The 24,432-nt window shown below is 36.3% G+C and overlaps 1 protein-coding gene across 1 annotated transcript in view; it reads left to right on the top strand.

Moving 5' to 3' along the window:
• TPO (thyroid peroxidase) overlaps nucleotides 1–23,741 on the top strand; it is a 38,675-nt gene extending 14,934 nt beyond the window's left edge. The window contains exons 7-13 of the mRNA XM_062634608.1: nucleotides 5,491–6,006; nucleotides 12,777–13,035; nucleotides 13,547–13,717; nucleotides 15,256–15,493; nucleotides 19,169–19,377; nucleotides 19,895–20,065; nucleotides 23,136–23,741. Of these exons, the coding sequence (XP_062490592.1) occupies nucleotides 5,491–6,006; nucleotides 12,777–13,035; nucleotides 13,547–13,717; nucleotides 15,256–15,493; nucleotides 19,169–19,377; nucleotides 19,895–20,065; nucleotides 23,136–23,296 (1,725 nt within the window). The 3' untranslated portion in view covers nucleotides 23,297–23,741. The remainder of the gene's footprint in view (nucleotides 1–5,490; nucleotides 6,007–12,776; nucleotides 13,036–13,546; nucleotides 13,718–15,255; nucleotides 15,494–19,168; nucleotides 19,378–19,894; nucleotides 20,066–23,135) is intronic.
• The last annotated feature ends 691 nt before the right edge of the window (nucleotides 23,742–24,432 follow it).

The following is a 24,432-nucleotide window of genomic DNA, read 5'->3' as shown; positions in this document are numbered from 1 at the left end:
TGAATTAGTTATAAAGGAAGTTGGTAGATCATCCAGAAATACTAGAGCACACAGTGGCAGAAAAATGGAAACCCAATACAGCTATTACATAAAACAGATAGATATTTAAATTGATTCGTAGAGATAACAAACCATAGCTAAGGTACTTAGTAAAACATCAAATTTTTCTACCTCTCAGGTTTATGTTGCAGAGAAACCTTTCTAGTTCCCCACAACATTATTATTCTCATTCTTTAAAGTTTTGAGTTCTACTGGAGATAATAGGGAAGTAGTCATAAATAATTCTGGTTTTAAATTACCAGCCAGATAAAGTGAAAGGATCTTAACTTTACTCAGTGAAAGGAAAGATATTTCCAGCAGCTGATGCAAACTTTTGAAGAAAGTTATCTTTTCAACGTATGTATAAAATGATCTTCAGGGAGTTGCTGAAACTTACCTACATCACCTCTTTGCTGTGAGTGGGTGGAAAACATGAATTCAAAGCTTGTAAGAGGGTTAGAAGAAACATAAATTGGTATAAATATAGGTTCCTGTATTCTTGTCTGATTGATTTAAAAGCATACAGTATTTCACCAAAAAAAAATCAGTAGCAATCAGTTGTGTTTTTTTTCCCCAGAGTGCAGCCTGTTTGTCTCATGCTACAGGAGACCCCATGCACATTACAGCCCTTGGACTGATGCTCCTATCTCTATTCAGAGCAACCTGAATTACTTTCCTTAGGGTTCAACCTTCATTATTGACCAGTTTCTCTATGCACTAAAGCCAATGTAAGGAATAAGTTCTATCGGAATAAAAAACTTTTTTCCCCTCAACAACCATAACTGATAACCATGCCACAGTCCCAGTTTCTCTTAAGTGCTTCATTCCACTTCCATTAAACATAAAGAAAAATACTTGGCTAACTGCAATGTGAACCAAATCAGGTCTTATGTTGAAAGATGGCTCATATTCATTTGATAAAAGAATATAAACCATGGGGAAGGGTAAGTGAAATTAATGACTGCCTGCAATTTTACCTCAGGCAGGTAAAGCTAGTCTCTCTCACCAAGGAAATATGAACTTTTGCAAGTTTGCAAACAGAACTTCAGAGCATTCAAAAAGAGCACAGGCTTCTTAAAGAATTAGTCTCAGGACTCTCAGTGACCGGCTAACCTGATTTGGCCACAATACTCCTAATTACAATGAGTTTTCTATAGTTCTGACAAAAATCTCTAGTTTACTATGTCTTAAATTTCCATCTGGGGTAAGGAAAGAATTATTCTGTTTATGCTATTAAGTAGTAGCTTTAGAAACATTCCCATTCCCAAAGTCTTACCAAGAGAGGTTAGGGCAGAAGTTCAGAATCTGACCAGCAGTGCTTCCTAAGATATGATGAAGGAGACATCATATCCATATGGCACAATATAGCTGTGTATTGACTCCTTTTTTAAAAAAGTCAGTTTGCTGTAGATATAAAACTGCAAAAGTCTTCAAAAGCTTATGTTTATATGTTAATGACGTATTCTTTGAAATGACACATTTAATATTAATCTTTATATACAAAGCCTCCACATTTCTTATTACTAAATGAATTTTTAAATTGAAAAGTCTCATACTGTTGACCATAACTTCAATCAAATGTGAATCACAGGGACCATAGAAGTCTAATCACTGAACCCTGACTAGTTCAAGCCTAGAAATCCTACCTGCTTAAAAAAGAGACAATTTAAGGGTTCTTTAATAAAGCACTCCAAGGCTAGCATTAAGGTGGAGGCATTATGGTGCAGGGAGAAAGAAGCTGCACAGATTACCGTGGTTTAGATCCAAAAGTGCATCCTTCAGTGCTCTAAACAAGGGAGCTGTGAAGAGATTCATCACAGAGTGTGTTTCAAGGATGTTCTTAAAGGCAAGTTATGCATACATATATGAAATTTAGCACTGAAATGTAGCCTAGGAGACAAAGAAGGTCAAAGCATACACATGCCTACTGCTGGGAGTTAGAGTTTCATAGTCAGAATGGCCATAGTGTGTGGATATATAAAAGTTCAGACACAACCCTGAGATTATTAGGCAGATTACCCAACTTGTGGATTCATTACGTGATCACAGTCCCATGCATTTTTCAGCTCCAATTTGTTGTTATTTTGTTATTCACACCTTAGAGGGACAGATGTGAACATGGTTGTTCTTTTGCTTTTATTATATGTCTAGTATTTTCTGACTTTTTTTTTTTTTTGGTCAAAGACAAAGAATAGACATTGTACTTAAAGAAAGAAAGAAAGAAAAAAAAGAAAAAAAAAAGAGAGGTTAGTTATTAGTATGACCAGAGAAACTATTTATTTAACAGTGAAACAAAATGCTGTTACCCCCTGGAACTGATCTTCTTCCTGAAATCTTAATTAAAACCAATCTCCACCTATTAAATGTTTGGAAAACTGCCACAGTTAGCTTTATACATTCATTTTTTATATGAAGAAATTGTGCCTGGCTTCCAAAGAGAGTGAAATCAATAACATATTATCCACAATGTAAACACAGAGGCTCCAGTTTGCACTCTTGCTGTGTTCCTAGAGCAGTGGCACCCAAGAGACAGCCCACCCATGGAGAAGGACAGCTGTGCTTACAGCTGTATGCCCTCTCGGCCAGTTTCACCAGGGAGAGGAAACTCCTGAGTATGCAGGTTAGGGAAGCTGTGTGGAAAATGTTCTGAGTCAGTGCAATTCAATGAAGGACTGAAAATTGTGGTTGTGCATTAATATCAATAATAAGTGTAGGTAAATGATTCATAGGTTAGCGGGAACAATTATGATTTTCTATTCTGAACATTTTCAAGATAAAAGCTATAAAATTTCACTCGGTGGTTCTCACATCAAGCCTGTAGCTTCTGGTAGAGCTTTAACATTCCTTTTCTCTATCTTTTCAGAATCACATAAGGTAAAAAAAAAAAAAAAAAAAAAAAAAATCACTAGCTTTAGTTTATACTTCTTTTACAGCAGCCTGACACATGAAACAGGGTTGTGGAGATAACCTGTCATTCCCCAGATGATTACATTGGGTCAGAGCTGAGACATAATAAAGCATTATAAAAACTTTCATAGGAGAGCTACTGACTTCATTCACTACTAATTACATTGCTGACTATAAGTTAGACACAGCGCATACACTTAGTAAGATACAATCCTGAAAAGCTTACAGACAGTTCAGGTAAAAAAAGAAAAAGAGCTACAAAAAAGTGAGGTGATTTGTAAAAGGTGACATGTAACAAGACAGGTTACTGTCTCAGCTGCAAATGGATCACTGTGTGTGCCAACCAACCAGCAAGGTGAGCCCCTGCCTTTTTCTTATGTTTCACAAGGAGCAGTTCACTGTCAGATGGGGTCATTGACTCTCTTCCTAGCTTCATGTCCACAAATAAAGATTTGTGTTTTCCTTACTGGCAAACTTTCATAAACCATAAGCTACATTTTCTTTAAACTCTACAGCAAAAGTCCTTTGACAAGGTCATTTCCTGTAGAACAAGTTCACAATAAGAAAGATTTTTCTTCAACTGAAATAACAGTTCAGACATTGCGGTACACTGAAACAATTAGTGCCTATCATTGTTCTACACATAAAAGACTTCCACCATGTGCAGGTTTGACTGTGCACATATAACAGCAGGTTAATTCAGTGTGCAGCTAAACTAGGAAAACTATTGTGTCCAGAGAGAGTTTTACTGTGACATTTTTTCCTCTAAAATTATGCAAGTCAAAGAAAGGAGTCATATGATTATTTTTTTTTAATCAATATTATTCATTAGGTTGGGGGAGGGGGGGTGAAGGGGGAAGTGATTCTGTACCCATTTCAGCAGAAAGGGATCTTTTTTTTTCTCACATTGTTTTTTATGCATTTGAATAATAATAATATAAGGAACCTCTCATCTGCCCATTCAGCTGCTGGCTGCACACTACTTATTCCATGAAAAGGGAAAGAACTGCATTATGCAGGTCTCTTAATGTTCATTACTGCTGTTTTTCTCCACTGCGGCACAGAATGGTTTGAACTGAAATTGCAGAGACAGTTAACTAAAAATTATTCAGTATGAACTTCATTCACTGCCGATATGTTTTGCTGTGAACCTTGCTGTTTAACAACTTAAAGGTGTCTCATACATTTTTTTCCCAATGATACCTGAATTCACAGTATCACAGTATCACAGTATGCTAGAGATTGGAAGGGACCTCAAAAGATCATCTAGTCCAATCCCTCTGCCAGAGCAGGAACACCTAGATAATGTTACACAGGAATGTGTCCAGGCGGGTTTTGAATGTCTCCAGGGAAGGAGACTCCACAACCTCCCTGGGCAGCGGGTTCCAGTGTTCTGTCACCCTCACTGAGAAGAAGTTTCTTCTCAAGTTTAAGTGGAACCTCTTGTGTTCCAGTTTGTACCCAGACTTCACTGGTAACTAGGAGCTGGAGACAAATACGTACAGTGCTGTGGCTGTCTAGTACAGGTATTTGTTGTATGAGATGAGCTTCCTGCTTACTTTACCATCTGAAGGGAGAAAGAAGCCACACTAATAGCAAGAGATTTAATAAGAAAGACAAATGTTAAATAGAAAACACAAAGCAGAGAAATTAGTGATTTCAGCAGTGAAAGGAAGAAAAAAAGTTGCATATTTCCTTCAAAAATAACCAATTTTGATTTGTCCAAACCTAGGCAGTGAATAAATATTGGAAGAATTTCTTCCCCAAACAAAATTAAAAAAACAAATTAAACGCTTTCTTAAATGTTTCATTGGTATCAATCCCTACTGACATGAGTTTTCAGTAGTAAGAAAATTTTACTTGATATAATAAATGAGTTTAAGATGTTATTGTATGAAGCTCTTGAATGCCATTCCAAAGATTCCTTGTTACTTTTAACCCCAATTTAATGACTTCTATCTTCACAGACTGATCTTTACGTTATTTACAAGAATGAAGAAGAAATTGCACAATTTTTTTCTAACGTATGCAGTATTTGCTGTCTTTTCTCAAAGAGATTCAAAAAATTAAAATCAAGCAGAGATAATAAAAAGGGTTATCTCAGGTGTCTGTACAAAATATTTATTTTCTCTTAGTTAAATTTTTGAAGATTTTTTTTTCTGGGATATTTCAGCAGCTTTGTTAAGTGTTATCTGATGAATTGATAAGAAAACCCTAGATTTATATTCCTTGAAACTCATACTCATGATTGTTATCACCTTTTTAATTGAGGTTAATCTTTTTTAAACTCTTGGAACTGACAGGCAGTTATGGCTCATTGACAGAGTAAATGTTTTGGTTTTCATTTGTCTTTGCTTTAAAAGGTTGAATCATCTCTGCTTAGATCTGAAAGAAAACAATCTCTACAAGTTTAGAATATCTCATTCCAGTAGTTGAGATCTGAACAACTGAAAAGAAGTGATGAAAATATTTACACAAGATTTAATTTAACATCCACAGCTGTTATTTTCATGTCAGAAAATATTCTTTTTTTTTTCAATGCAGGTGACCACCAATGATACATTATCCACAGGGATGGATTGCCTGCCCTTCTACCGCTCATCTGCTGCATGTGGCACTGGTGATCACAGTATTCTCTTTGGAAATCTGTCAGCACTAAATCCAAGACAACAGATCAATGGCTTAACTTCTTTCCTTGATGCTTCTACTGTTTATGGCAGTACCCCTGCTGCTGAAAACAAACTGAGGAATTTAACAAGCAAAGAAGGCCTTCTTAAAGTAAATGATAAATATTACGATAACCATCGGGAATACCTTCCTTTTACAGACCACATCCCATCACCTTGTGCACAAGATTTGAATGCAAGTGAAGGTGAGAGGATTGAATGCTTTATGGCTGGGGACAGCCGCTCCAGTGAGGTCACATCGCTGGCAGCTATGCACACACTATGGCTGAGAGAGCACAACCGCATGGCCCGAGCCCTCAAAAACATCAATGGTCACTGGAGTGCTGAGACAGTGTACCAAGAAGCACGAAAAATTATTGGTGCTCTGCATCAGGTTAGCTGCTTATTTGCTTATCTGTTTGCTTATCTACAAATTGAAGTAAATACCAGAGCTGATATCAAAACAGAATTGATGAGAAAACTTCAAACATGTATCTGTGGGGGACTTTCGATATCATGAAACCTTTTCTTTGCCACCTATTTCTCTGCTTCGAATTTTGAAGTTTGCTCTGTTTCTCACTTTCCTGAATGCAACGTCCTGGTCCTTAGTGTGGCCAGACCTCTCAGTGTTCTGATTTTCATGGCAGTTTCTATTCTGCTGCATCTTTTTTCCGGCTTCTCAGATGTCTATTTGCCTTTTGAAGAGGCCTTTTCAGATGCATTTCTTTACAGGTTGTTTGGGTGGGGTTTTTTTTAGTAAAGGAAAGAATTAAAAGTAATGTCTCTGTATTTACATTGAGTTCAAAATGCTTACTTTCTCATACATATTATATAAATTAATAACTTCCCTCCATAAAAATGCCTGTGAAGTTCTCAATAAAGCATTAATGAATAAACTTCAAGGGCTACTCTTGATAGGAGATATAAATATGGAAAAATACTGAAGAAAAGAGACCATATAAATATTTATATTAGACCCAAAATTAGAAAATTCTATTTCTACACAGCATATTACTATTTTATTTTATTTATTTTATTTTATGTTATTTTATTATTTTACTTTATTTTATTTTCCCTCCTGAATTAGCTGTGCAGGCTTTAACTTAGAATCACAGAACTTATTTTTTTCCTCTCAGTACTTGTATTCAGTGTGGGAGGACACACATGTGTACACAGCAGGCCACACCAACCATCACACACCAAAGGCAGAACCTTTGCTGGTTCTCACATAAAATGAATGGCACAGCTTGTCTCACATCTGGGAAGGTGTTGTCCCACAAGGACTCCTACCCCTGCAGGCAATAGCCTCTTCAGCTTTCTTGAGGTTCAGAGGATAGTTTCTTTCACTGGCTTATCTTGGCGGGTTTCACACCTGGGTTTTGACTGGTCTCACCAGTGGCTTTGGGGAATGGACAATCCCATGAGCCCCTTTTAGATGGTTTGGTTACTCAAGTTGCTCTGCCTGATGCTGCTCCTCCGAGCCTCACCGGGGCCTTTGCGTTTATGGAGATTTGCCTTTACTTAGACAACCTAAAACACAGCAATTCAGTCTGTCTGTTATAATCCATAACAACAGATGAGCAATGCTCAGAATAAACTGAAGGCTAGGGGACTTATCTATGGTTTCTGATACTTCTAAATTATTTTTTTAAGAGACTTTTTTTTAAGATAAATTGGGGAAGGAGGGAAGAAAATGTCACTGTTCCGATAAAACAATTTTCCTTTCTTCTGCCACAATTTTTGGTCAGTAGAATACGTAGAATATGTCCTTTAAGAAATCACCTATATTCTTCGCCATGTTGTTATTTTCACTTACAGATAGATAACTTCAGAAAAGTAGCATACTTTATTTAACTGTATTTAGTCAGTCCTTTTGAAAAGTTTGACTTTTATATATATATAAACATATATACATATATTTATTTTGTTTACATTAACCATGTCTGCTCCTTTTCTGTAAAACTGCTGTTTACATTAAAATAATGGCACTGACAAGTCAGAAGGGTTGTTAATACTTGTTAGTACAAATCCAAAAGTGGGCCTCTGAGCATTCATACACCTCTGATTTATGTCCACTAACATGGCTTGAAAGAAAACATATTGTGCAAGGCAATCCACTACATGAATCAGGGCTACTCGTTATTTCTGTAAGTATCACAGGCTAATGAGATTTGCCTATGGCTCATTAGACACCTGTTTGAGTTATATCTAGCTGGCTTATTATCATTCAAGGGAGATAATTGGAGTATGTCTATTAATATGGTATGCTAACCAACACACTAATGACAGCTCTAGTTGAAGTTACCTTTATATTTCTCCTATAAAATTTTGTCTCAGTTGCTGCACATTTCTAAAATTCTCTCTGTTTGGAATGAATACTTTCAAACATAATTTTTGCTTGTGGCTGTGTAATTATAGAGAGTTGAACAAAAAGCCTTCCCTTCATTCCAGAAGAATTTAAAAAATCTCTCTAGACATACTGTTCTTCCTGGAAGATTTTTGGCACCATAAATATCTCTAGTGCCAAGCATTTAATAATAGAAACTTGACAAAGTTACCAAACATGACAAATGCCTGTTGATATCCTGCAGAAAACATATTTTTTTTATTGCATTGTGGACATGTTTCACTGATAAGTAGTAGTTTTTATAACCCACAACAGTGGTTAACTCTCCCCTTGTATTTTACGGGAATGATACATGCTTAACTCAAAAGTATTAACACTGCAGTATACAGTGTAAAAATGCACACCCTGATCTACCTAGTGTTTTGTGCAAAAAGACATTTTTCCGTTGTTGTTTACTAACTGAAATGACACCATCTGCTTGATTTGCTTATTCCTGTTTTGACAGGTTAAGTAAAATTAGGATTCCTCCTTTTAAGCTATTTGAAAGAAAATAGCTTAAATTTGCTTCCCTTAAAAAAAAAAAGTGTATATGAAACAGAAAAAAAAAGCTTAATAGTCCAGCTGCTGCAGTCTTAACATTAGTACTTTGTACATGATGATTTACAGAATGAAATTGCATGCACACGTGCTCTTCCTTCCAGAGACTGTTTCCCTGATGGGCCATTTGAATTATGAAAGCTGAATGATATGGCACTAGTCAAAGTGAAACAGAAATTTTGCAGATCAATCTAAATCAAATTCTCTTTGATTTATCACAGCATCAGGGAACCATCTCTTAATTAATGGAGTTGCTACCAGTTGATCCCAATTACAGCTGACAACTGCCTTTATTTTTTGTGTGTGGATAGGTGTTTTTTTAATTTCCTTCTACATTTGCTTGTGTTCTCTGAGTATCTTTCATTCTATTTCTCTGCCATTGTCCTAGGTGTGGGTTGAAAATAAGTGTCTTCTGAGGCTGACATATGTTAACTACAATTATTGGGCTCAGTATGGCTTACTTAGATGAAACTTGTTGTGAAATTAGAATACTAGATAATTCCTCAGAGTTTAAACTCTATGAAATTATAAAGGATAAATAGATAAACTATAGATGTTATAAAAGAGTATGCGTTGCACAGTATAACTCATGTTTGTAGAGTATCACATTGTAGATGTAGTACATTGTAGAGTGGTACAGACTACTAATAGAACTATAATGTGATCATTTTTTATTAAAAATTGAGCTCTCATATAATCAACCTTTACATCAAAGTTTTGGACTTAAATAGTTACAGTGAGAACTTCAAAACAACTGTGTGTAACACTTTAATGAATTAAATATCATTGTTATGTTTTGTTTTTCTCTTTCTGTGGTCTTTCCCAAGTGGAGGAGCTTCATTCAATTGGTTCTTCACTACCTCAATGAGATACTATTCTTTTGCATGGAATTGAGATACTATTCTTTCCTCTGGCCAATGGCAAAAATGAGTTTCACTTTTGGTCACTTATTTTTATGATATTTCGTGTGTTTTTACATGGTCTCTTCCAGCCTTTAGTTTTCAGTTTTCCATCTCCTGTGCCCCATTCACACTTTTTAAAATACTAGAGGGGTTTTGACAAAGACAAGATAAGACTGCTGAACCTTATGAAAAGAGATATGAATTTCTGTATTTTTTGCACCAAATTTGAAATAACTTTTCACATGAACAAGAAATTCTCAAAAATAATCTGAAATTATGCAACCTATTTCCAAATATCTGATGTATGGCTGACTTCTGCTGGAGGAGGCTCAGCCTGGAAGCAAACCCAGCCAGGGTGCTTGCTGAGTTCATAAGGACACTTGGGAATCCCTCCTGTAATTTTGCCTTCTAAATCTAATATGAAGATAGGCTGAGAAAGTTAGGGCTGTTCAGCCTGGAGAAGAGCAGGCTGCGTGGAGACCTCATAGCAGCCTTCTCGTATCTGAAGGGGGCCTACAAGGATGCTGGGGAGGGACTCTTCATTAGGGACTGTAGTGATAGGACAAGGGGCAACAGGTTAAAACTTAAACAGGGGAAGTTTAGATTGGATATAAGAAGGAAGTTTTTACTGTGAGGGTGATGAGGCACTGGACTGGATTGCTCCATCCCTGGCAGTGTTCAAGGCCAGGCTGGACAGAGCCTTGGGTGGCATGGTTTAGTGTGAGGTGACCTTGCCCATGGCAGGGGGCTTGGCACTAGATGATCTTAAGGTTCTTTCCAACCCTAACTAAGAATAGTTGATTCTATGATTACTGTGTTTGCAGGTCAGGGTTCAATTACTTTCCTATAAACAGTGTACATGTGACTTATATGACATAAAATCTGTACAGAGCCTTTTCTGACAGTAATCACTCAGATTCTGTCCCTGCCTGGGTACTTACCAAGTAGTCAGAAGAATTGCCAGGAAATCAGAATTTTATTTTCTCTGATATGACTAACTGAATATCATTTAAATCTTAATCACTCTGTTACTATCTGGTCATATATGCTACTAAAGTAATTTAAACAGTAAGCATGTAAGCTTCCTTTTGAAAGACAGAACCCATTTATCATCATTTTCATGGAATTATACCACTGAAACAATTACTGCCCGGAGACAGTAGAAATATTGACATTATTGATTAAAATTAATTTCTTCATGAGGCTTCTACAGAGCTTGGAGTTGATGCTATGGTGTGCAGAACATACTCTAAGAGAAGCTTGGATTACAAACAATATCTTAAATGCCACAAGGAGCTGAGTCCACCCAGAACCTTGCAGAACTCATCATATACACATAAATCCCTTATACTGCTGCAAATATCTGAAAGTTAATATTCATAATTAAATTCAATGTAAGTAATAAATGCTAGAGCAGTTAATTGTACTTGTTTTCAATTTCTTTTCCCATATACTGCCTTTCTGGCTCTGACAGATTTCTAGGCAATCATGTTCCTTTGTTTCCACAACTGAATCTCAGTTGTTGAAGAAACACTATTGAAATATTAAAGGAAAGAAACCTTTCAAATCACACTTTCAGATCAAGGAGTGCATGCAAAGGAATTTTAACAGAAATAATTTTGATGTTTTCAACTGTTTATACCTTTTTAAAACTTATATATGAGTCAGGTAGAAGAACTTTTAGCAAGGCTCTATTTGACTTCATGCAGACAAATTCAGGCAAGGAACATTCAGAGACTACACAAATACCAGATGTTTCTTTAGGTGTGGTTCTCTGCCAGACTCCAGATTCTTTCTGGAAGTATCATATTCTGCTGTATCGGTAGCATCTTAGTCTGTATTGTTTAAAAATCACCTTTACCTAACGGAGTCTTACTTAGCCAGTGGAAGATTCCACCAAACAGATGCCTCTCCTAACCTGAGGCAGGCATAAGACCCCTTTTTACACTTAGTCCTTTGATTTTCATATCTGAAAATGGCAACCCCTTTTCTCTCACTAAGGAAACAAGAAATGAAGGTCTTACCTCTGGGTAAAATGAAAAATCTGAATTGCCCTTTCCCTCAATGAATCTGGCCTTTATGAGCAGTTTACCTTGGGTTTTTATTTACAATGACACAAAAAATTCCAGTCATATCAGGATGTTTGTGTCTATGGCTAATCTAGTTCTATTTAGTCTTTGCTTGTTAAAACTAGCTCTGAATCTAAAACTAGAAAGAACTCTCATCTTGCAAAACCTTTGTGAATATAGAAAAGACATTAACTTCTCAAATGATAGTGTCAGTTTAAATTTCTAGCAATTATTTTCTTCATATGCTGTATTAAAGAAGCCGTAAAAAGAATTCTAACCTATTGTCTTCTAATGTTTTTTTCACTCCATGGCCTGACCTGAAAACATAGAGGCTTTTACCTCTGCCTTCTAAAAAAAGTGAGCAAATTCTTGAGAGGTTTGCTTGTCTCTTTGCCGTGCCTAAAAATAAAGATACAAGTTTTTCATAACATCATTTTATGCCAACTGGTTTTTCAATATGCACCATATCAAGCTCAAAACACATTTGTCTGCACATTTTATTGCATACTATGTAGAATCTATAAGGTATTTTATTGAGTTCAATATGCTTTGTATTCATCCTATTACACTTCATTGAGTTCAGCCATGAATTTATTGAGTTTTGTCATGATTACTCACATGATTTTTTTCATGCAACTGTAATACTGTTACCTTACAAAATCGTTTGACAGAAGGTGTTTATCAGCATTTTCATTTTTGAAGTGTTTTTTTTTAGGAATCTATAAATTGGCTTGAGTTTAGCATAAGAGGTCCATCAAGGGATTCTGGGCACCATAATTTTAAAGCTTGATCATTTCAAATACTTAGCAAAAAGGATCTGAGTCAGAAATATATGTCTTAAAATCAAATTTCTTCATATCTACAATCATTTTTTAAAGACTTTATAGTAATTCATGATTTCTTTGCCATTTTAAAGGGCATTACAATTTATACAATCAAAGCTTTAAATCTCGGCACACTTCCTGTGAGCTGGATTACCCTCATGTATTCTAAGTAGCAACACTTGGTCTACCGTTTATGCTAAGAGCTAACAGAGGCCTGATTGCTGCACTATACTGAGCTGTGCCACTGATTCTTTTGTCATTTGTCTCCTTATTACAAAAATAAGACTGACATTTTTTGCCAGTTCATACTGCTCTTAGTCATGCCAAATGCTTGTGCATAGATGAGTGAAGAAAAAGGCATTCATCATTGCTATTCATCTATAAAGCCACTGTATGATATATGTTTCTTTTTTCTTTTCTTTCAGATTATTACTTTAAGAGATTACATTCCCAAAATCATTGGTCCAGATGCTTTTAATATGTATATTGGCCCTTATACAGGTTATGATCCCACATTGAATCCTACAGTTTCCAATGTATTTTCAACAGCTGCCTTTCGTTTTGGTCATGCAACGATCCAACCAATAGTAAGGCGATTGAATGCACAGTATTTAGATGATCCAGAATTCCCAAATCTTCATTTGCATGAAGTTTTCTTTAGTCCTTGGAGGCTCATTAAAGAAGGTATGGTTTTATTTAAAATGTCTGTGGCTTTTTTTTTCCAGAATATTGTAATTTTTTTTAAAGTTACTTATCTTGAATTAAGAATAAGGACATTTATTTAATTGCATCATTTATTTAAATTGTTGAATGGCTTCCAGATTACTAACATGAACTGGAATGATTATTCTGAGTTAAATAGTTGTCTGAATCAGACGACAGTTACTCTCCAGATTAAACCAGTCTGGCAGAATGACAATATACTGGTGATTGATGATGAAGATATTTTTTTTTTTTTTGTGGATTATTTTATTATCAGATTGCAAATTTTCTTACACATGAAGAAGAAAATGGAGCCTTTTCATATCACCATTACTTCTATTTCAACCTGAAAGAGATTTTTCATGTGTTTGAATGTAAAAGCTGTGTGACCAATGTTTAAAAACCATGGAGACATATATGCATTCACGTGTGTTAAGAAAGTTATAATGGTTTATATATATGATGTAATGTTATATTACTTTTGTGTTTAAAGGAGGCTTGGATCCTTTACTAAGGGGTCTTCTAGCACATTCAGCAAAACTGCAGGTGCAAGATCAACTGTTGAATGAGGAGTTAACAGAAAAACTGTTTGTGTTGTCCAACAATGGTTCACTCGATTTATCATCATTAAATTTACAGCGTGGCCGTGATCATGGACTCCCAGGTCTATTGATTTTTCTTGAATTTTCTTCCAACTGGTAACAGAATTGTAACTGTTTATATTTGGGATGTAATCCTAAGGTTTTAAATAATAGCTTTGGTAATCAGAAAAGTAACTTCAGTCTCTTTTTAAATATAAGTTGATAATATTCTTAACTTTTATGAAAACAAAATTTTCCACAGCATTTGAAATTAATCTGTTAAATCTGGAATCTAGAAGGACAGACATTACTAGTGAGTGGACCTAGGTGTGCTCACTGTAGGTACCTGAGGCTTATTCTTGCTGGAAGCAGCTCCAGAGGAGTGGGGTTTCTGCCTGCAGGAGCTACTTGCCATCAGTAGACTGCCCCCAGCCTGTGGGACAGGACAACTTAGACACAACCTCATTGGCTCTACCAACCATAGGAGGTGTTGAGATGTCTCCCTGTACTGTATGTGGTGTACATGCGGTGTACATGTGGTGTAGATGGCTGAGTTAGGTGTACACCTCATTTTAAGTAACATTACATATTTGTGCTGACTTTTTCACTAATTTATTTACTCCAGTCAGCCCAGGAGGAGACTGAGCTAACAGTCAAGTATCATTAGCTCATCAAGCCATGGGTGTACTAGCTTAGAGGAAGACTGCTGGCATTTAGTTTAATTTAATTGCAACGGCTGTTGAAAACATACAGTAGGTTCCCAGCTCTGTGTGCTTCTGAGAACAGAAGCAGCAACCTTCATCATGGCAATCTGGGACTTTTTATTTTTAAAGGTGCCCTGCCCTGCTGCCTGAGCAGGTCACTGTTCTGCATGATTAAGAAACAAACATAGCCTGCTCTTCTATTCTTTGAGCCCGACATGTTAGTAATGAAGATAGGACTGGCTGATTGCCAAATGGCATTATCTTTCTGGGTGACAACCCTCTTCATTTCTCCTGTATGACTCCACAGCTAAGAATACAAAAGTTGTTGGGCCTGGACAGTAGAAATGAAGTCTGACTCTGCCTTGGAGTTTAAAGTTCTTGGCTATCCAAGGGTAGAAATGGAGGCTTGATGTCCCAGACCAGAAGTTAAAGTTTCGTTGGAATGTCAGGGACTTTAATTGCAATGATGTAAAAGGAAGTAAAAGAAATCAATTTTCCAGATAGCTGGACATGTGCCCTGCAATGTGATACGGCTTAGTAGAGTGCTTTAGTTACTAACTTTGTTCAAGTTATTTCCTGCCCACTCTCATCTAACTCCTATATTCCTACTCTGGAAATCTCAAGACATAGTGCATACTCCTGTTATCTATTATCATGTTTTCATTATTTAAATATAGGAGAATTGTTTTAAGCTTTTGTTTACCTTCACAAGAATGATGCAGCAATTCACCCTCTAGTTTCAGATCCTGCCATCATTTCCCTGATCAATTTAACCAATAATAATAGTCCTATTTTTAGACATAAATGCCTGTGACTATGGTTAGGGTTGTCAGAATTCAGTGCTTCTAAATTTATTAATTTTATATATCATGCTTAACAGTCAACTCTAATCTTCTTTTTCCACAAAATGTTTACAGGTTATAATGACTGGCGAGAATTCTGTGGTTTACCAAAACTGGAAACTCACACTGACTTGAATACAGTAATAACCAATCGAAATGTCACTGAAAAAATCATGGAATTGTACCACAATCCTAGCAATATAGATGTTTGGCTTGGTGGTCTTGTAGAAGACTTTCTTCCAGGTGCTAGAACTGGTCCCCTGTTTGCGTGTATAATTGGAAAGCAAATGAAAGCACTAAGGGATGGTGACCGGTGAGTTCATTCATGCTGCGGAAGCATTTGTGTAAAAAACGCAGAAGCAATGGAGATTTTACAGATATTTGAGGACATTCCCAGGGCGTAAGACAAAATATGTTTTAAAAAAAATATTTCCTGCAGCTTCCACATTTTTATCTTAGCTCCTTCAGTTTTGTTTGGTGAACTTCTGCTTATTCTTCTTCAGTCTGTGTATAGTCTCAACTGCAGATGATGTGGAGATTTTTTCTGTACTACTAAGGTGTCCAACTTTGCACTCCAAGTGGAAATGCAAGTTGCCACCAGCAATTAATTGTGGCAGGGGCAGCTAACTTCTGTGTGGGTGGATATACTACTGTGTAGCCATTAACTATCCAGTCCCTGAGGCCTACACTGGACTCAGGAATTAGAAGAACCTAGACATTTTCCATGGCAACCAAAGCAAAGTCAGACAGGATAGGCAAGGAGCTGTAATTCAGGCATCCTAGAGGGAATAATAAAAGCACCATGTACCTATTCTTATATGAACTAGGACTGCAGAGTTCTCCCAGAATTGCCTCACTGGACGCAGCATAGGATGTCCTTTCACCTAACCCTGCACTACCACCACCAGGATCCTGTGCCAGTACAGCCCTCCACACCAGGAAGGAAGGAGAAATGCAGCTTCAGTCACAAAGGGATACAAGATGCAGTTTATATCTTGCTTCTGCTCCTGAAGCTATTATAAAACCAGCTCTTTTTCATTTCCAGCATGTACGTGTGCATTAATTTTGAATCTCAGGAGAAGACTAATTTTAAACTGCTCACACCATGCTAGCAGTGGTATTTTAAGTACATCTGGTCCTCACGCTCACCTTTAAGCTCCTCTCATAAGTCACTATTGTAGAAAGAAATCATTACGTAAATAAGCATCAGAGGCAGAATTTAAATCTGAACTTTAAAGAATGTTAATTAATTAGCTCACAGGAAAAAGCGATGTTAATCATAAAGGTGGTACCTTATTAGCATAAACTGGATAGACAACAAACATTCCACTCAGCTGTGTTAAAAATGCAGTTGAAAGCCCTCTGAATTGTATACTTGGCATATTTGACCCTATCTGGGGACCAATAATCTACCAAGGTCCTTTCAAGCCTTACTTCCATAATTCTATGCCTTATGACACTACTTATTATTCATTGTCTTATAATACAACTAGCATTAATTAAACAAGTATAATTTAATACATTATCTCCAAACTGAGAAAAAGAGAAGTCTAGTAATAAAATAATTCCCCAAGTTTCTGTCATAAAGTTTGTGTCAGCTAATTTAAATGTAAAGTGGTATTCTGTTATTAATACTAAAGGAGCCAAGAGAAGTTAGAAGTGTGGAACAACATGTTATAGCTGTCACACAGTAGGTTCAAGAATGGAAAAGTCTGGCATTCATTGCAGTGCCTTGTCTGATACAGTATTATCTGCATCTGCACCAGTAAATCTACATGCTTACTAGGTACGTTAATTGACATGTCAGTAAGTATGGATTTCAAAACATGTCTTCTAATGTACTTGTTTAAGTCTAGAAACCAGGACTAAGTGGATTTTTGACTGACTGAACTCCATTCTGATAGACTTAAAATCTTTTGTCAGTAACCTGACAGAACATGAAGGGATTTATTTTTCCAATGTACTAAGCTTAGGCACTGTCTTAACCTCAACCAAATCACCTGGAACAAATTGTTTCTGTTCCATCAGTCTTGATTTTCTTTTTCTATCTCTTTCCACTCTGAATCATTGTGTGACCTCAGGATTTGCAATAGCTGGGCAAAAATTCTGGAACTGACTTTGTCACTCCAGAATAGGGAAGCTTGATCCTCTTCTTTTTTTCTCTTTCATTTTTTTACTTTAACACTGTAAAATTCACCTGATACAGATCAATCAGAACAACCTTTGCTAGAGTAAAGACCTATCCGATGGGTAGATTAAAAATAATTTTCTGCTCAAGACTTCTCAGCAGTGTATATAAAACTGAATTTTGTGATGAAAGTAGAATAGGTTTTAATGCACATGGAAATGACAGGCATAAGAGAGATGAGTGGAGCCAAGTTTTTAATAGCTTTGGTTATGGGAAAGGGTCTGGGAACAGTCAGTGAGGTTCCAGGATGTTCTGAGAAGTCTGGACACCATGTGCAAGTGAGGTATAGCAGGAAGACATCTTTCTTTTTTACCTCTCTTCAGCCCTTCCATCTCTCCTGCATTTCTTGTCAAAGTCCTGCCGAGGTGTGGGACATTCACTCCATCCCTGGTTCTTTAGATTTCCTCTCCCTCCACTATAGGCAAAATGGGACAGGTTTCTCCCCAGATTGTCCTGCTGTAGGTAACTATTTGCCTACCGTTTTTCAAAATTCTCCATCCACTTGCCTTAGTTAACTGATACACTCCTCTTGGCAGTAGGATCCATTTTGACCTGAAAAGCCCCTCCAGGGCACACCAGAAGCCCTCATGTTGCCCAGAACACAAGCACGACTATCAGACTTTCCATTTGCTTAGAACCATATCAGGTGTCTCATAAAAAACCTAACACACTTCACACATGCCAAGTTTACACAGAGTCCACAGTCAAAAGTGCTGTTTGCTTCTGATCAGAAAAAATTAAACACAAAATCTTGTGTTAAATATTCAGTCAATTTGTACAATGTGAACACATCTAGACTCTACTGCTAATAGTCCTATGACATGTTACCACAAATCCTGCCTAGAATTTGGGAAGATCCTAATTGGCCTGAGTACCACAGGGAACTATCTTAGCATTTTAGCAGTGCTTAACGCTGTTTAATGTACTAATGCATATATGCTATCAGATTCTCCAGAAATACTATTTTGCCATTCGTTACATGTCATGATAAAGTTTATCTTCTCTTTTTTCTCCCAGTGTTTTCTTTCCTGTTGCTTTTATTTTTAAACACATATGCATTTGTGTGTGCACACACAAATATTATATGTAATATAACAGATACGCCTTGGTAGCACTAACTCATTCTTCTGCTCTGGCACTGCACTCCCAATCTGACAACATGGAAAAAGTAGCCCCTTTCTGTTCCAGCCAGTCCTCCTAGCTTACTTTTTTGTATGATCAAAAGCACAATTACTGTCTTACAATTTTCTGCTATAATTAATCTGCATATCTGAAGCTTTTTTAGCAATTAAGAACTCCATATTAAACAGAGGAGTATTCAGCAATTCCTGTTTTCATAGGAAACATTCAGTAATCCAAGCAGAATTCAAAAACTGTGGTATAGGGAAATCTATTATAGCTGCTCCTGTAATTCTCCTGTAATTTATGCTTAAAACAACTTATCATTGCACAGTGAATGCTGGAGTGCATAAGATAAAGCATCCATTTCCAAGTTTTTCCTTCAGGATTGTAACTTTTGTGGCCCTGTACCATCAATGAAAAACAATTTTGCAAATGTGACTGATTAATAGTTTTAACCAGCTGACTTCTTTTACACATCATCTGAATTGGTCAGACTTATACTAGCCTTTTCGTGTCTTTCAAGCTGGAAATTTAAGTCTGCAGATAGTGCTGTTTACTTTTATTATTTTATCCACCTACATTTGCTGTAATTCTTCTTTTTGGCTTTTTACTTAGGGTATTGTGAAAGTAAGAATAATCAACTCTTTGAATTTGATATTTTCAAAATGTTTCTTCCAGATTTTGGTGGGAAAATGATAACGTTTTCACAGAAGCTCAAAAACATGAACTCAAGAAACACTCATTGTCCCGCGTCATTTGTGATAATACAGGAATTTCTGAAGTGCCAGGAGACGCCTTTCAACTTGGAAAGTTTCCACAGGATTTTAAGCATTGTGCCAATATACCTGGGATGAATTTAGAAGCTTGGAAAGAATTTTATCAGGAAGGTAAAATGGTAATTACCTATCTTTTTTGATGGGAGAGGAGAGTAATTAGACAACTGACCTTGATTTTGGCAGGTCTTGAATCACTGGTCTGATGCAGATCTTTGGTATTTCTACCACTTAAAAATGAGATCTAGGTGTTTCCTCCTTTCTCAGCTTCCTCTGTAACAAATATAGTGTTTTTCAACTTCATTCTGATAACATGAATGGATTGTGCAATACTCAGATGTTATGGCAACTGAGTTCTTACATGAAAGAAAACATATGCGCAACATGCTGTTAGAAGATAATGTTAATTTTACAAAGCTTATAAGCCAAACCTGAGGTATTCCTTATAAATTATAATCATTGTATAAATTATTGTCCAGAAATGAGCAATTACATTCTTGATCACCTTAAAACATATGAGTAATTTAATTTAAATTAATTTGTAGCAGTAATGAAGAATAATGTCGACCGTCATTGTGAGGGTAAAGTGATAATTATTTTGAAGTTTGTAATACAGTCTTTTTATTTGTAGAGGAAATATGTGGAACACCAAAGAGTGTAGAAAATGGTGATTTTGTATACTGTTCAGAAACTGGAAAATCTACAGTGACTTATTCATGTCAATATGGATTTCAATTACAAGGAGAAGAGCAATTAACCTGCACAAGTAAAGGATGGAACTTTGAGGCTCCTGTTTGTATAGGTATATTTTATTTATTTTTTTGTTGGTGGTGGTTTCGAATTTTCTAAATGCTAAAGTCCAGCACAGCTCATCAGAAGTGAACTCCCTCCTTGTAGTCAACTCCCTCCCTCTTGCAGCCAACTTTCAGGTTTTATAGGTACAATAACATGATAATCTGAAGCCCTCCTTGCTCCAGAATTCCTATCTCAGTCTCTACCCATCCTGATTCAGCAATCAAAATGATAGGAAAATGTCACTAAAAATTACCTGATCAAGAAAAATTTAGTCTATTAACAACCAGTTGGAAAAAAAGGTAGTAAATCAGAATTAGATATTGCTTCCACCAACATGCAATATAAAAGCAAGACAAACAGTGGTCATCCTGGACAGACCAGGTGAAAATCAGTAAAAATATATTGTCTTTCAACTTTCATGCACATTTTTGAGCAAATGTTTTGCTGTTATTTTAATTATTCTTTTCTTTTTTATTTTTGCCTTATTTTTACTGTTGAATAAAAAATTATAGGAAGAAAAAGAATATTGCAACTATTTTGTTACAAGGCCTTCACTCTTCACAGCTGTGAAGGATGAATTCTTTCTGTTCACATTTTGAAATGTGTGTGCTTTTAATGGTGTGTGTGTGTATATATATATACATACATATACACACACACACTCAAACTGCTCAGCTTTATGAGGAAACATGAGGAAACATGAAACCTGTAAAGGCCATATTTAGGAATATATTATGGATGGCAGTAAATTAATTTGAATGCAAGTGCTGCAGCTGATCCGCAATAGTCTGCTTATCAGTATTTCTGTGACAGCAGAATAGAAAGCTATTCATTCTAATTGTATACCTGGTATGGAAAAAATCAAATGAAATTTGCAGCTCTTTCCTATATCCAAATCCTATTTATCTACTGAATTCCACCCACATAAATACCATATAAAGAAATAAAGCTGTTAAATGAATTATAATTAAATCTTTTCAATAGATTAATGCCCTGGCAGAAAACTGAATAAATAAGTTATATGAACGAATCATTCCTTGTCCTAGTTTCTTTTAGTATGTTCAGTAATGTAAACAAAAGACTGTATATCTGCTATAGGAAAACAAGCTGCTGCATATATTAAATAAACAATGCCTTTATTAAAAAAAAAGCCATCAAAACCCACTTATGCAGATGCTACTTGAGTTTTACAGCAGAAGGCTCTTTGTTCCGTGCATGTCTGTGCAATGTGTTCCCATTCTTTTAAATGTTCAACAAATTAGGAATAAATCAAGCAATATAATAATAAGAATAGACCTTGGCATTTTTGCAGATGGCGTCAAAATTATATGCTGCTCTGGAAAAGACAGAGAGGCCTGCTGGCAAAAGCATAGGAATCTGAGAGCTGTTAATTTCTGCTTACTAACTTTGGCTTTGACAGAAATACTTTCTATTGATTCAAGAAGTCATTCAGAGCTAGACTATGTTACTTTGTTTATATTGTTATCTTACTCCTGATAGATAGCTCTGTTTATTTTGCTTTAATGAAGCACTGCTCTCTTTGAGTCATAGGGCAGGCTGATAAGGTCTGACATGCACTATTTAATGATAGAAAAAATGTTAGCTAGTTAACCGCACGACTATGGTTCTACAAAAGCTGAAATAGCATATTTGAATTACAGTGCAGGCAGAGCCTGCGCAGGTTGTCCTTCCAAGATGATAATGAAGCCAATGAGAACTAACCCAAAATATACTCTTGAAGGGAGTAATACTTATTCAGGAATCTTCATTCAGAACAACAACTTGTTTTCCTGCTTCAGAGATGTGTTATTAGTTTTTCTTAAGCATTCTGAAGTTTAAGATTATTCCTTAAATGTTTAATCTTTTGACTGTCTAGCTGATGGCTAGCTTTGGACACAGATGCTGCTTTGTATTAAAATTTAAGAGAGCATCAGCAGTGACAGAATTCCCTAAGTGGTCTGTGTGACAACACTAAACTAAGTCAGAAAATCGTTCCTACAGGGTCTGTTTCTGATACTGATCAAAAAGAGCTACTTTGCCTGAAGTAACAGATCAAACATTGTAGTAGGGAAGGAAAAGAAAGGGCTATAACCAAAACCAGTGGACAGTGAAAGCTCAGCTTGTTGCCCACAAATGGGCTTGCAGTGCTTCCAGAAACATGGGTCAGAGACATTAAACAAGCTGGAAAATATTGTATACAACCAATGGGAAAATATCTAAAACAGCACTGGGTGCTTATCTCTAGGCAACTGAATCCAGTCCTGCAAAGCAGTATTACACAGAGAGAAGAAAGATGCAGAAATATGGAAAAGACTCAGTTCTTTCCTTCACTGAATACTTTCACTCCTGCACTCCACACTGTCTCCCATTTCATCGCATAATCAGAACGTGAGAATGAAAGGTTTTGAATGGCCTGAGGAACAATATGTTTATGTACATTTTCCAATGGATAAATGTTCCTCTGCTCAACATTCTGTCAGGATATTGTCATTTCACAGAACTTCTTATATAGCATCTAGAAACAACTGTCTTTGCAGTGATATCACAGATTACTGTTATAAATTTTGTAACCAAAGCTAATCTGAATCCTTGGTCCTCAGAATCATGCCCAGAAGTAGAGCACAGTATGGGGAAAGCTTATAGAGGAACTCAAAGTGTTAGGATATAAACACATGAAAGAAGTGTTCTCAAGCTTACAGTCTGCATTTTTGAAAACTCCACTAAGTGCTCTTTGTAGCTTTTGGTGAATTACAAAAACAGCATCTTCCTTTTTCATATTTTTCAGCTTAAAAATAAATAAAGCAAAACCAAAAACCCTGAACCAGCCAACCAAATAAACAAACAAACAAACAAAAAAGAAAACCCCTCACAAATAAACCCCCAAACAAGCCCTATGCCCCTCAAACAACCCCTCACTTTTTCCTTTGAACAGTAACAATGAGATTCTTTTTGTCGGTATCTCTGTGTCATTGAAAGCCTACAATATATTTCATTTCAGTACAAGGTGTGTATGATAAGGTGGTAATCCCTCTCTGTAATTTGTAATGACTATTGATTCCTGTGTATTCATTTTGCAGACATCAATGAATGTGAAAATAAAATTAATCCACCATGCTCTCCTTCTGCTAAATGCATTAACACTAAAGGCAGCTATAAGTGTCTCCATACTGATCCTTACAAGCTGGCAGAAGATGGAAGAACATGCATTGGTAATGCTTGTGAACCTACTCTCCATTAAAACTTTCTCTGTTCTGTTTTATAATGCTGTAAAAATTATAAAATTGAGATTTATTGAAGAGTTATTAACACGTAAAAAACTACACAGTCACGGGCATAAAGATACAGTCAGATTCTGTAAAGTAAATGAAGGTACTGAATAAATAATACAGACACAGAAGTAAGCTTTTCATTTTCCATTTCTGCCATATATAAACTAATAAGTATGTCCTTATAGTGCATATGAAGAGAAGGTCAAATCTGTCTCAGTTTGTCCTGGTTAGTATCTAAACTCAGCATCTAAATTTTAATTAAGATCTGCCTACTACATTCCAAAACTGTTAAACCTTTTAGAGCTGGCATAAATTATATATCGTGTTTTTCAGCTTTTTCAGCATGTGTGAAAGCTGTATTGTATCTTAAGGTTTAGGTGGGGAGTATGAATGTAGCTACCCACTGATGCTGAGCAATACCTGTTCTGGGAAGGAGTGCCTAGATCTGTCAAAAGCTCCATGAAAACCTGCAATCCAAACTCAAGTGGATGGATATCTACTCTGCCAAAGTGCCTAAAGGGAAGCATAGACAATTTAGAGTGCTTAAATCTTGCGTATTGAGCACTGCATGCCCTGCAATCCTGAATTGGCTGAATCTTACTGATGGCACATTTCTTGTTTCCTGTTTCAAATACCTTGGTTATGACATGTGGCATTATGTTGACCTTTGTTATTAACCGCACAAAGAAAACACAGGAGTATAATTCCCCAGAAAAAAAAGAAAATATTAATCTTGTAAACAGACAGACGTCTTCACGAATATGATGTACATCCAGTCAGTTTTCCAGTTGTGGTTCAGTACCACACAATCATATCACTCATATGACACCTCATCCCTCAAACGAAGCCTTAAATGAGTCCATGTGAGATCACCAAAGGCCCAAGAGTGAAGGAAAGTGGGAGACTGCATTAATACAGCTGCACTTGTCATCCCTTTCGGCAGGCACACCATCAAAAGTATCTTCCCAAGAGTGAATGTCACCAGAAGGACCCAGTTTTCTCTTGCTATATCACATGCAAATGCAGATCCTCAGGGTCAACTCTTTCTAGGATAAAACTAAAAATGAATGATGCTGCTCATTCAGAGTTTCATCTTTTAACATAT

The sequence above is a fragment of the Pezoporus occidentalis genome, unplaced genomic scaffold (genome assembly GCF_034315485.1).
Source record: "Pezoporus occidentalis ecotype Australia unplaced genomic scaffold, CSIRO_AGI_Poc_V1 ctg43, whole genome shotgun sequence".
Taxonomy (NCBI): Eukaryota; Metazoa; Chordata; class Aves; order Psittaciformes; family Psittacidae; genus Pezoporus; species Pezoporus occidentalis.
This window is presented reverse-complemented; position numbering and strand designations above follow the sequence as displayed.